The sequence below is a fragment of the Sciurus carolinensis genome, chromosome 2 (genome assembly GCF_902686445.1).
Source record: "Sciurus carolinensis chromosome 2, mSciCar1.2, whole genome shotgun sequence".
Lineage (NCBI taxonomy): Eukaryota > Metazoa > Chordata > Mammalia > Rodentia > Sciuridae > Sciurus > Sciurus carolinensis.
The window spans coordinates 118,722,308-118,736,395 of record NC_062214.1 but is presented as its reverse complement, the minus strand read 5'-3'; the positions used below and the strand labels follow the sequence as shown (position 1 = coordinate 118,736,395).

At 35.2% G+C, this 14,088-nt stretch overlaps 1 protein-coding gene across 1 annotated transcript in view; it reads left to right on the top strand.

Moving 5' to 3' along the window:
* Positions 1-13,868, top strand: part of Katnbl1 (katanin regulatory subunit B1 like 1) — a 51,935-nt gene extending 38,067 nt beyond the window's left edge. The window contains exon 10 of the mRNA XM_047539111.1: positions 12,975-13,868. Coding sequence (XP_047395067.1) covers positions 12,975-13,037 — 63 coding nt within the window. The 3' untranslated portion in view covers positions 13,038-13,868. The remainder of the gene's footprint in view (positions 1-12,974) is intronic.
* The last annotated feature ends 220 nt before the right edge of the window (positions 13,869-14,088 follow it).

The following is a 14,088-nucleotide window of genomic DNA, read 5'->3' as shown; positions in this document are numbered from 1 at the left end:
TATTCCCCTAATTCACCCAGTTAATCACTTTCTTAATCTTCGGTCTGTTTCCCTGGAAAGTCTCTGTAACCTTTGCCATACACTCTCATCAGCCCTCTTTTATTACCACTATGTGCCACTGTTTTATAATTTCTTAATTGTCTTCCCTGCTAGACTGATAGCTCCATGAGGACAAAAACCATGTTCTTTGTCACATTCCCAGTACCTAACACAAATAGTTGGCATTTATTCTTTTTGAGTAAAGCAAGGATGTGGGATCTTTGGATATAAATTGTATAATGAAGTAATTTAGAAATTCAGAGGCATTTGTGATAGCATAGGAACTAAAAATGAGTAGTTCTAGATCATAGATCCCAAGTTTTCTTCTCACTTTGTTCATGCTGCCACAAAATAAAACTTTAGCTAAAGTGTGCTTGTCTAACGGTTGTTGTATATGTTTTTCTGTTATATGATTTGTTTCTTTTGGTTACTTTGCTGGGGACTGAATTTGTGGCCTTATGTACAAATGTTGTACCACTGAGCTACCATCTTCTGTGCCTATTGTATGGTTTCTACAATTTACATGAGATCCATGCAATTAAGGACAACCTATAAAGTGCAAAATTAAGGTACTTTCATGTAATGTGTGAAATGCATAATTTCCTTGCAATTGAGAATGCCCTTGGGTGTTTTCTACTATTATCAAAAAAATGAGAATCATATGGGAGCACAGCAGTTATTTTTCTTATGTTTCTTTTTAAAGTTAACAAAAGTACTGCATACTTGGGAAAACACTAGCAAAAAGAAAATGAAACACCTATAATCTACCCAAAGGGAATCACTGTGTCTTGTCTTTTCCAGATTTTCTTCTGTGTGTTACGTATATTTGTAATCCAAATGATTTTATAGTCTACATATTGATATTTGGTACATTGTATCCTACTTTTCAAACACTGGAAGAGCTTGAGGGTAACTGGAAAACTTTTTTGCCTGTTAAAACTGTATGTTCTGCCAGGTGCGGTGCTGCATGCATGTAATCCCAACTGCTTGAGAGGCTGAGGCAGGAGAATCACAAGTTCAAAGACAGCCTCAGCAACTTAGCAAGGTACTAAGCAATTTAGTGAGATCTCTCTCTAAATAAAATATTTAAAAGGATTGGGGGTGTAGCTCAGTGGGTAAGTGCCCCTGGTTTCAATTCCCAGTACCAAAACAAAAAAAGCCATATGTTCTGAGCAGTTACCATTAATTTCTTGGAGAAACTAGGAGACCAAAAGTTTCTGAGAATTACTTTTAAAGCAGTCTTAGTATAGGATTCTGTTATCTTTCTTGCTAATTTTTATCTATTTTTTTAATATCAGGGAGAGAACTTATAAGGGAAAATAATGTGATTTTTATATTTTGAGAAGTAACATGTAAGGTGATCCTAAGTATTTGGGAGCAGAGTTTCAGCTTATACCATAGTCTGTTTCTCAAGCCATCAACAATTTTCTCAATGAGTATCATCAGCTCAGTCTTTATGTATAAAACTAACAGCATTAGGCAGTACTATGAATATTGAGTCAATATTTAGGATTCAGTCTTGTCTAAAAAAAATCAATTCCCAGTAATCTTGATCTCAAAATATTTTCTACAAAGTGTTTATTTAACAAGGTTCTTCTAATTGAACAGTTTTCTCCCCTGCCTAAATGGTGTTTATTAGATTCTGTCCTTAATTTTAAAATAATTCTTACATTCTGTCCTGGAGGAAAGTCACTTTATAATAGGAATGAATAAAAATTAGTTAATGATGATTAATAAGAATTGGGGTAAGTATAGGTAGTAATTATGTATAAATATGTCCACATGTGTGAATTCTGAATATTATCCTGGATCTGCATAGGTGCTAGTAATTTTTAAGAATCAAAATGTTTTACAATTTCGTTATTTATGAGCTTTTAAAAGAAAAGATAAAATTAATTTGTTAAAAGTAACTACATAAAAGTATAGCCATTGAAACAAAGTAAACCTAACATGTTAAGACTTAATCTGCTACTAAAGATTTAGGTTATTGTTTGCTTAGTCTAATAATTTAACTGTTTCTGCTTTGTCAGACTCCATGTAGTGAGTATAGTGAATTCATTCGCAAATCTTCAAAATATGAAATAGCCTAAGTTTGCTTTAAAAGTTCCTGATAACTTTTAAATGATAATTATAAGGTATATTTTTATAAAATTCTCTAAATTACAATTGATTTCATCAGTTATTTGAAGACATAAATTTGGAATTAAAGTAAAAGCTCCAGTGATTATAGTAATTGACATGTGTTCCATGTACTCTTCAAGAGGGTAGCTAATGTTTTGGAATAGTATTACCCCATATATTTTATTCAGATAAGCTGATACAGGAGTTACAGCTTTTGTGTTTAAATGACATTCAAATGTTAATGCAGCTGTTGACTAACATGATATTTGAGAAACTACATTATATCTCTGAAATCAAATACCTTAATTAAACAATATTTATAAAATATACACAGCTTCCATGAGCTACTTCGTAGCAGCTGGCACCCCCATTTGTCATATCTCATGTGATTTGAGTTTCTACTCTGCTACTTTTAATCAGTCTTTTGTTCCATCTTTTAAGAAAAAAGCAACAGCTGACTGAATAGTAGAACAAGCTTCCTCAAGTATATTCCAGTAATGATCATTAGTAGTGATCTCAGTAGCTTGTAACATTGAGAGTTTAGAAATATATGTGTGGAACCATTATAAGCCAACTGCTAAAGATAACAAAGAAACTTTGGTTTAACATTCAACAATTAAGTAGTGACAAGTACAATTGAGTTGCATTTGTCACAACTTATTTATTGAATGTTGAACCAAATATTTCTTTGGTATCTTTTCACTTAATTGTATACTAATTAAGTTGTATGTAAAGAATGGAAACTAAAAATTCAAATAGACTCTGTGGAGTACATTTTTCAAACTAGACTAATTCTAATCTCCTTTTTCCTGTCATTCTGGTTACATAATTCTCTAGTGTCGTAAATTTCTGAAACTTTCTTGGAAAATTAAGAATGTGGTTTTACATCCAAAGGAATGTTTTTAGGTATGATTAAAGGTATTCTAAGGTTCTCTATTTCATGCCATAGATGTGCCATAGTTCTAAAGCCATAGTTTTGGAAAAGTGTTCAGAAACCTTATTTCTTACCTATACTTTTAAGAAGATACAGATCTAAGCAATTGCACACTCAAATGTAAACTGTATTGCACATTTTAAAATCAGTTTTTCTTTATGTAGTGCATTGCTTTTTATTAAGTGAAAGCTGCAGGAAAGGAAAAAATTATTTGCCCTGGTATTGATAGACCTTTATATCAAAATTCAAGTGATAATTAGATTTAATAGGAATTTTATAAATTGTGGTCATCCCTATTTATTTTTAAGTTACAGGTATAAATGGGCTGGTAATGTGGTAGAGTGCTCGCCAAGCATGTGCAAGGTCCTAGGTTCTATCCTCAGTACAACAAAAAATTAGTAAAAATTACAGAATTAATTAGATATGTGGTATTCATACTTAACCTATTGCATGTTGTCTACATTGTGATGTCTTTTGAGAATAGTGGCATCCAGTGAATCAAGGTATAACTTTCAAGGACATTTCATCTTCAATTCTTTACTTCTACCCTACATATTATGACTTGTAGAACTGATAGCTGCCAGGAAGGTTTCCTCGTGAGAACATGACCAGAAAAATTCTGATTACATCATTTCCAGGTCATGTTTCCTTCTTTTGGCTAAGAATTTCAAAAATTACTAAACACCGCTTAGTGTTCTTTGGTATCACACTGAAATAATGACTATCTTGTTTAGCCATTAATTCCTGTATTTCTTTTTTCTTTTATTTTTTTCTTTTGTGTGAAGATTAAACCCAGGAGCACTGTACTACTAAGCTACATCCCCAGCAGTATTTTTTGTTTGCTTTGGTTTTTTGTTTTTGAAACAGTCTAGTTAAGTTGCTTAGGGCCTTGCCAAATTGCTGAGGCTAACTTCGATCCTCTTGCTTCAGCCTCTTGGTCATTGGGATTACAGGCATGCACCACCACTCCTTGGAAACCAGAGGTGAATGTTCCTTTAAATAAACTAATATAATTGAAATTCAGTTTTTTGCTTAAAATAAACTTGCTTTATTTTTCCCTTTTGATATTTGCATTTTTATTTTCATCCACATACCATATAAAATCCTTGTCCCTATGTAATTTAGATTGTAAATCTGCTAGACTACTTACTATTCAATGTATCTTGAATTATACTGAGTATATGGCTGCTTGGTAAATTCTAGATGTCAAGTTTTCCACTTTTTCTTTCCTAAATTTTTGCAGCAACATTTCTTCTAAATTGCTAACTCTTTCTAAATACCAGGAAAAATTCACATTTTAATTATAAATGATATGTAAAAGCATAGTGCATCTTTGAGTTTGTGATATCATTTTTATAGAAAAATACATATAAATTATGTAAAACCATAGTCTTTAAATGTTCCTACTCTTCTCTTCAATACTATTTTAACTAAAATTACCTTACACAGTGAAATTGGCAGTGTACAGTGGTTATGCAATTACTGCAGATTGCATTTCTAACACAAAATGAAGACCTGAGAAGCACTCCTTTTGTAGGGGTGTGGTTAGCCTAGAAGAAATTAATTCCCTGAATTGACTCTAATGAAATTATTGAACTTTTTTAACTTCAAAAGTCATTTATGTCCTAGGTAATTTGAGTTTTCCCTTTTCTTTTTTGGTGTTGGTGATTAAACCTAGGGCCTCTTGCATGATAAACAGATTCTAGAAACCACTGAGTTACACCCTCAGCCTCAAATTTTTCTTTTAAGGATTCAGAAGGAGGTGTTCTTTAATAAAAGCAGAGTCACTAATGTGCTAGAAGGAGACAGAGCACTGGTCTAGGCAGGATCAGGGGACCTAAGTTTTAAGCATTTAAAATTGAGGCTCAGAGTGATTATCAGGTGAAATCAGTTTTATTTACCTGGATTATGAGAAATGTGTCTGACTTCACATCAACATTCCAAAATAATAATTAGTTCTGGTCTATGATAATAAGTCCCCAGTGTACTGTACAACTTCTGCTTTGATAGCACTGTGGAGAATTATCTTGATAAATCTACACCAAATTTGTCTTGACATATTTAGTCAACATTTTATATCAACTGAAACCTTTTTTATATTCCTGGAGACTGGACCAGAAGCAAATCTAAATCCTTAATCCTTAATGGGCTTAAATGCTTTTACTGTGGCCTGACCTGCCCCCTTTTTTGTATACTTAAGATATTAAAGATCTCAAATATATAATATTGCTTGATTATAAGCTTTGAATTTCTGTGTTGACAGAAACATTACAACACTTTCTTTGGGTGAGCATTCAATAAATGCATTGCCTTCTAACAAGATTTGCTGAGTCACTTGGTTGAGTTTGTGATCCATTCAACACTTCGGGATTACTTAAACATTATTTGTGTGAAGAACCAAGAAAGCTGTAATTGTGTCCCCATATCACATTTTTGACCCCTGCATTCAAATCTTAATTTTCACTCACAAGCTCTTCCAGAATTTTATACCTGTACCCAAGATGACTTGCTTAAGTCAGCATTGCAATATGAGGTGATCTTCCCTCTCTCCTTTATTTTTCTCCAAAGTTGTTGGCATTTCATTAATGAATATTTTTCTAATTATTAAACATTTGAACATGTTTGTGTAATCATTGAAAATATAAGAGAAAGAAGGTAAGTAAAGAATAAAAGTAGGGTAGTCTTGACAGAATTTCACCTTAGAATATGGTATTCATGCAAGTTTTGTGTTTTTCAAAGAGCCTATTTTATTCTCTTGTGTCTAATATTTGTTTAATTTGTGTGAAGTATTAAATCATATTAATGTTTTAATCAGTTTCTACGAAGTGCCAGGTGTTTTGATAGCAATCTAAAGTACATCTCACATGTTCATGCCTGTTACATAAATTCTTTTAACCATGGTGCCATATCTTTCCATTTACAGGTGGAGCAGGAAAATAAAAAATTCCATTTAAAATTTATTTTGCTAAAAATTTAGCAAGAAATCAAAGGTATTCCCTCATGTTTTTTCCTCAATTGCAGAAGTGATTTAAATCTAAAGCTGTTTTTTACTAGTATTTATTAGATATTTCTTGTTGCACTTTCTTTGTATATTTGGAAGGTATAGATTATTCAAATGTAAACATAAAGCAAAGCATCTATAAGCAAAGTATACAGAAAACCTTTTTCTCATATTTATGAATATGGCACACCATATTAAGAATCACAAAATGAAAATGAGACTGCTAATCTGAAAGTAAAATTAGGATACCAGCTTTCTTCCTAACCTTAATTCCCTGATTTAGAGACTTGCATCTCTCCGCACCCCCAGTAATACTCTTAAAATAAACACAAGTCTAATTTTCCTGTGAAATCTGTTGCCAGAGATACACATTTCATGAGAGGAAGTCCAAGTTTTGCTAAAGGCAGCCTCCTTTAATTACAAAAAGCTTCAGGAAGAGGAATCAATTATATGTTCCATTTTCTAGATCATTCCCTAAAACTGAGTCAGGAGACAACTCTGCAGTTAAATCACTTCACATCTCATTATCTTACCCTCGTTTATTTGCATGCAATTTTAGGCCTCATTTTCTTGCTTTTATTTGAAATTTTACTGGAAGCTAAGTATTAGAAATACAAAAATCAGTCAGGCTTATTCTCTGCCTTCACACAATTTCCAACTTCAGCCTAGTATGCTCAGCTCAATAGTGGAAGGAAATATAGGACTTTGTGAACTCACAAAGTAGAAAATCCAAACAAACTGTGGGGGGAAAGACCAGCGGGAACACATCCACAAGTTGAAAGATGAGTAGGAGCTGAGGAAAGATAACCCCAGCAAAGTATATACTGTTTGAAGGTTTGTGGTAGGAAGCAAAAGTTACCCCAAAAGGTGACAAGTAATATTTGAGGGTCCATATAATAAAGATTTTTGTGAGCTTTAAAACTATAGTGTTTTGAGTCAGATTGGAGTTGATATGAACTATTTAAGGCTGGTCAATAGCATGCAAGTTTGTATTTCAGACAACTGATTATGAAAGTAATGTGGAAGAAGAATTACAGGATACTCAATGGCAGCAGGAAGGTCTACTAAAGACCTTTGAATGGGGGACCTGAGCATGTAGCTCAGTGGTAGAGCCCCCCTGAGTTAAATCTGCAGTACCACAAAAATAAGACTATTGTGGGGTGGGGAACCTGGGAGGTTTAACTCAGTAACTTAGCACATATGAGACACGGGGTTCAATCCCTAGCACAAAAAAGTGGGGAGGGGGATGACCCAAGCCGCTAGGAGTGAGGCCTTGAGCTACAGCAGTGCCAACATAAGAGGTTAAGGTGGACATTGTAGGAATAAGTGAATGATTAGTGTTCCAGTTACTTATTGCCCTAAAACTTAACTAGCATATCAGCAAGGTTGCAGGATACAAGATCAGCCTAGAAAAATTTGTTGCATTTCTCTACAATGGTAATGAGCAAACCAGAAATGAATTTAAGAAAATTTTTCCATTTATAATAGCATCAAGAATAAAATATTTAGAAATAAATATAACAAAATATTACTCTGAAAACAACTTGGAAAAAAATGAAGACCTATAAAAATGGTCATGTTAAATAGCTTGGAGCACTCAAGATGGTAATACTCCCAGAATTGATCTACAGATTGAATGTAATCCTTATCAGAATCCCAGGTGACTTTGCAGAAATTGAAAAGCTGATCCTAAAATTTGTGCTATAATTTGGATCTTACCACATACCCCTCCCCAAGTCCCCAGGGTGATGCTGTTGGGAGGAGGTGGAACTTCTTAGGGATGGGGTCTACAGGGAAATCTTTAGGTTGTTGGAGACATACCCTTGAGGGGAGTTGTGGAATCCTAACTCTTTTGCTTCCTGTCCTGTGATAGGGTGCACAGTTTTGCTTCACCATGTACTTCTTTGGTGTGCTGCTTTACAACAGGCCCAAAGCAAGAGAACCAACTGGTCATGGGCTGGAACCTCCCAAAATGAGCTAAAGTAAACTGTTCAGAGTTGATTATCTCAAGAATTTCTGGTTAACACAACATGGAAATGCAGGGGAACCAAAACAATCTTGAAAAAGGACAAAGTCAGAGGGCTTACACTTCCTGACTTCAAAACTACTGTAAGCCAGGTGTGGTGGTGCATGCCTGGAATCCCATCCACTTGGGAGACTGACATAGGATTGAAACTTTGAGGCCAGCTCAGCAATTTAGCAGAGCCTATCTCAAAAAAAAAAAAAAAAAAAAATTGGGGGGAGCCAGAGGATACTGGAGATGTAGCTCAATGGTAAAATGTCCCTGGATTCAATCCCCAATAAAAACAATGAAAAAAGGCACTGCAAAACTACAGTCAGGATAATGTGGCCAGAGGCAGTAGTTAGACCTATAATTCCAGCTACTCAGGATGTTGAGTCCAGCCTGGGAAATTTAGTGAGCAATACCCTGCCTCAAAAAGGCTGAGGATATAACTTGGTGGTAAAGCACTTGCCTTATAGAATACATGAGGCCCTGGGTTGATCCTCAGTACTACAGTGGGAAGGAGAGGGAGGAAGTTCAGTAGTAGCATAAGAACAGACAAATATCAAATAGAATTGGAATTCCTGGGAAGGAGGGAACCTCCATGTTTATGATAAGTTGATTTTTTACAATGGTTTAAAAACAACTGGGGTAAGAATAGTCTTTTTAGAATTGTCTCTGAGACCATAACGTAATCCACATGCAAAAGAATGAATTTGAACTCCACAACCTATATCCCTAAATTAAGTCAGATATGAATTTGAAAGCAAAACCTATAAAACTCTTAGGAGAAAACGTATACATCTCTGTGACCTCGGACTAGTCTGGTTTCTCAGATGTGACAACAAAAGAAAAAGATAAATTGGACTTAATTAAAATTAAAAACTTTAGTGCTTCAAAGTTTGTGCTATTAAAAGTGAAAAAACAATAGGGGAAATTGTTCCAAATCATCTGTGTAATAAAGGCCTTTATAAAGTTGTTGCAACTTGATAATACAATGATAACCCAATTAAAATAAGAGCAAAGACTCTTAAATAGTTCTCCAAAGAAGATACACATGAGCATTAAGCACATGAAAAGGTACTGAACATTATTAGCAACCAGGGAAATGCAAGTCAAAAAGCACAGCGAAGTACCACTTGACATACACCAGAATTGATATCTTTTTAAAAAGGCAGATTGTTACAAGTGTTGACTAGGATGTGGAGAAATAGGAATTCTCATACATTGCTAGTAGAAATATAAAATACTGCAGCCACTTTAGAAGAGAGTCTAGTAGTTTCTTAAATGGTTGATCTGAGAAATATAAATTAGCAATTCCATTCTCAGGTATACACCCAAGAGAATACCAAGAAAAATTAAAACCTCTCTACACAAAACTTGAACAGGAATGTCCACAACAAGATTATTTACGATAGTCAAAATGTGAAGAACACCCAAATGCCCATCAAGTGATGGATGAGTAAAATGTGAGATATTCATACAATGGAATATTTGCCAGAAAAAAAGGACTGAAACACTAATACATGCTACAACATGAATGAAACTTTAAAACATTGTGACAGGTGAAAGAAGCAAGTCACAAAGGACCACAATTGTATGATTTCAGTTATATGAAATGCTCAGAATAGGCAAATCAATAAAGAGATTATTGTTTGCCTGAAGAGTGGAGGGGGATGTGAGAATCTGGGGTAACAGTTAAGGGAGAAGGGATTAGGAGGGGTAATGAAAATGTTCCAAAGTTGTGGTGATGGATATGTAACTGAACATAATGAAAACTGTGGAACAGTACACTTTAAATGGGTGAATTGTATTTTATGTGAATTATATCTAAAGCTGTTTTTGTTTCGTTTTTTAAAAACTTGGCATAAAACAATGCCTATTTTCTTATTCTCACAATTTGGGAGACAGAAGTTTGGGTAGAGCAGGGCAAAGAAAGCTCCTCTTCTTGATGACTGGATCCTAAGTGGAGGTAACAGCTGGTTAGAGTTGGACTTAGCTTTGGTCATTTGCAGGAGTGTACTAGAACCAGTTTTTACCACCTCTGGGGACAGACAGTTATGCACATCCCACTTTCAGAGTCAGCACTTTGGTAGTTATACTTAGCAGTGGGAGTAATTTACATCAGAGATGTGGGAAAATGCTACAAATCAGACTTTCCTGAGTTGAGTTTTAGAGAGAGGTACAAGGAAAAAAATAGCATCAGAATTATCTCTTAAAGAGAATTTTGTACTTGGTTTTGTTTTACTTTTTTACAGAGGTTTTAAAATAAAGAATGAGCTATTAGCATGCATCTCTTCGTGAGAGGTAGCAGGAAAATGAAGACTAGAACATTCTTTTGCTTCAGGAAGGCAACCCTCTACCAACCAGTTTTGTTAGGTTTCCCATGTGACCATAACCTTGTGACCTGCTCTAACAGAAAAGAAATGTAGTTTACACCAAGAGATGCCACAGCATCATGAGAAACACAGGATTCTGTCACGTGCTTATCAAGGACACTAATGATAATTTCAGATATTTTAAATGACATTATTTTTGGAAGGAGAGAACAAGAGCATAATTAGGGGCTCTCTAGCAACTCTCTTTTGTCCATTTTGAGGATGAAATTCTTTGAATTGATCTAATTAGAATTTATTACTACTTGATTTTTTTCTGTTTCAACACATAAGTGGAAAGATGCATTCTGAATTAATCAGATATTTAAACGTATTGCTGCTAATAGATCGTTATGCACATAAACAAAGAGTTTGAAACTATTTGGGGCTGGGATTGTGGCTCAGTGGTAGAGCACTTGCCTGGCATTTGTGGGGCACTGGGTTTGATTCTCAGCACCACATATAAATAAATAAATAATAAAGGTCCATTGACAACTAAAAAAAATTTTTTTTAAATCTATTGAAAAAGGACCTGGTTACATGTTACATATCCCTGCTGTATCCAAAATTTGTAGACTTTATAAAGAGATACACACATTTAAAAAGTGAAAACAGGTACCATAAAGCCCATGAGGAGATATGATTGTATAAGTGTTGTTTCTTTTTTTAATTAGTGCATTATATTTAAACGTAATGGTAGGATTAATTATTATATATTCCTACATGCACATGATATAATTTGGTCAGTACTGTTCCCTAGTCTTTCCTCTTCTGTTCCCCTTGTCCTTCCTCCTCCCCCTCCTCTCGTCCTTCCCTCTTATCTCCCTTCAGTTTTCGTGAGATCATCTTTGCTGTTTCTGTTTTTCTTTTTGATGGGTACAGCTGGATAGGGATTGATGACTTCAGTCTGGAGAAATCTGGGAAAACCTGGTGTCTGCACTGGGACTAGCAATTTCAGACAGTACATATCAAATATCAGATCCATTCAGAAAAAGTCTTTATAAGCTTCCTGTGGAAAGAATCTCTTCATCGTTGTCTTCTAACTGGTATAGTTTTATTACCAATATACACAAAACTGCTGTGTGCTTCATATTTTATAGTTACTTGGGGATAGGCCTTGAGAGAAAGGAATGAAAGCACCAATGCCTATAGTAGAAACAAAATTGCCTAACTCCCTTCAATTTGGTCCAGAAATTGCTCAGATTTAATGACCTGGACTCACTGTTGCTAGTGACCTAATTAGAACTTCCTAGCACCTTAATCTGACCTCCGTAAATTTAGAAAATAACATATAGGCTACATTTTGATGAAACTATTTCACAAGTGTCTTTGAGGCAGGAGTTTAAAAGAATTACTGTTGTCTCTTATCCTTTGTAACAGACAAACGGAGGAGTCTGCCCAGTGTAGAAGATGATGGTGTCATCTGAACATAATGGTTAAATAACCTACTCACTAGTCCCTCCATGTTCTTGGCTTTGCTTTCCTCTCCAGCTTCATCTCATCTCAACATCACACACACACACACTAGGTGCCAGCATGCTTTCCAACCAATTAGTCTGACCCACCCTACAATTTCATTGCCAACCTTCACACTTAATGTTCCCTCTTTTAAGAATACTTCTTCCCTCTGCTTTTTTCCTTTGAACTATCCCTCCACTTCCTCTCAAAATAACTCTTCCTAGCTGGGCACGATGACACATGCCTGTAATCCCAGCAGCTTTGGTGGCTGAGGCAGAAGGATCTCAAGTTCAAAACCAGCCTCAGCAACAGCAAGGCACTAAGCAACTCAGTGAGACCCTGTCTCTAAATAAAATACAAACTAGGGCTGGGGATGTGGCTCAGTGGTCCAGTGCCCCTGAGTTCAATCCCTGATACCCTTCCCCACAAAAGAAAACCTCTTCCTTGGGGCTTCAAATCTTAGTTTATCTTTTATTTCCAATTTTGATTTAAGTCCATCCTTTTCTCCTCCTTTGTGCTCTGAGGGTACCCTGTATACCCTCCATCATGGTACAATGTAATTGATTATACTTAATTTTACGTATTGTTAGTCTCTTAGACAAGACTGGTGTCTGTCAAACTCACCTTTGTGTCTCCAGCTCCTAGCTCTGTACAGCCTAAATAAATGTTCATTATAAATTTGTTAAATAAATGATTAAAAAAAGAATCAAAGAGCTACTGAATTTTTGTACTAAACCAGAATGTTCAGACAAAAACCATGTGCCTATTCCTATCAGTTATCCATCGTTGCCTGTTTTTATACCAAGAGAAGATTGATTCAGTAATAGAAGTGAAACAAGACCCTGCCATGGTGTCCCTTAACACATCTGAAAACACTGTTACTGCCAACGGGATTTGTTGACTTACATGGATCATTAATTATAAGACTGAATATTTTGTTGCAGAATTAATATAGCATATTGCTCAATCTGAGAACCAGCACAATATCCTTTACATTTTCATTGCTTGAGAGATGTGGACTGATAATTATAATTTCATCCACAGGACCTCCAGCAGCTCATCAGGATCTTTACCAGTCGATCTGGCATGGAAGTCATTGCTGAATAATGTGATAGAACAGCCTGAACAAACTAATGCTGATTGCTGAATACTGTTACCACTCTTCTGTGTGATGTTATGATATATGCCTTCACCACTGGAGAACTATTTTCTCTGATTCTAGAAGGGCGTTCTGGCCTTGGATATAAAATCAGTCTCCCAAATCTTGGATTTCCAAATCTTGGGACGGCTATGTGGCCTAGAATGTGACACAGGTGGCCATTTCAGGCCTTTTTTTTTCTTCTCTCTCTCTGTGAAATGATCTCGCTATACAATTATAGGAGAGTTTATTTCTGAGTAAGCAATGTAAACAAATGAAGAATGGGAGAGTCTGGAGAAAATTAAAATAGATAAAACATTTGATTATAGCATACATAATGGAAACACTTGTGTGTTCCACCCACCCCTGGAGTAAAATATTAGTTGCATACAGCTCATTAAATTGATCCTATTTCTAATCCCACATTAATCATAGCAAGATCACACTGAAATAATCTAGTGACTAGTCACTGTAATAATAATAGAACATCCATTTATGGATTGTTTTCCACTTGCCTATAGCTTATGCCAACTGCTTCATTTACACTATCTCATTTAATTCTTTTAACAACGCTATGACATGAATAAGCAATTCTTTTTTCCACATGAGGAAATTGAGGGTTAGCAAAGTGAAGCCACTCAGTCAAGCTGTCATGGTTAATAACTGTCATAGCCAGGATTCAAACTCTGGTTTGTCTCCTGCACTATTTTTAAGTGTTCAGTAGCACCAGGACACAAATGTATTAGTGTGAACATTTAATTTCTGCTTCTGGAAAGTTGCTAATGACTGAGCCATGTAGGAAGCCTTGTGCTCAGTTTTCATATTTCATTTTCTTTTTTTTTTTCACATAAGGGAGTTTATTAAACAAACAAAGTATCTCCCCGCAGAGTAAGAGATAAAATGAGAGGAAAAGAAAGGGAAAGAGAAAGGGCACGCTCAAGAAAGAGTGTGAAAAGCGAGGAGGAGAAAGTAAGCAAGTGTGTAGGAGAGAAAAGCAAGAGAAGCTCATACTTCATTTTC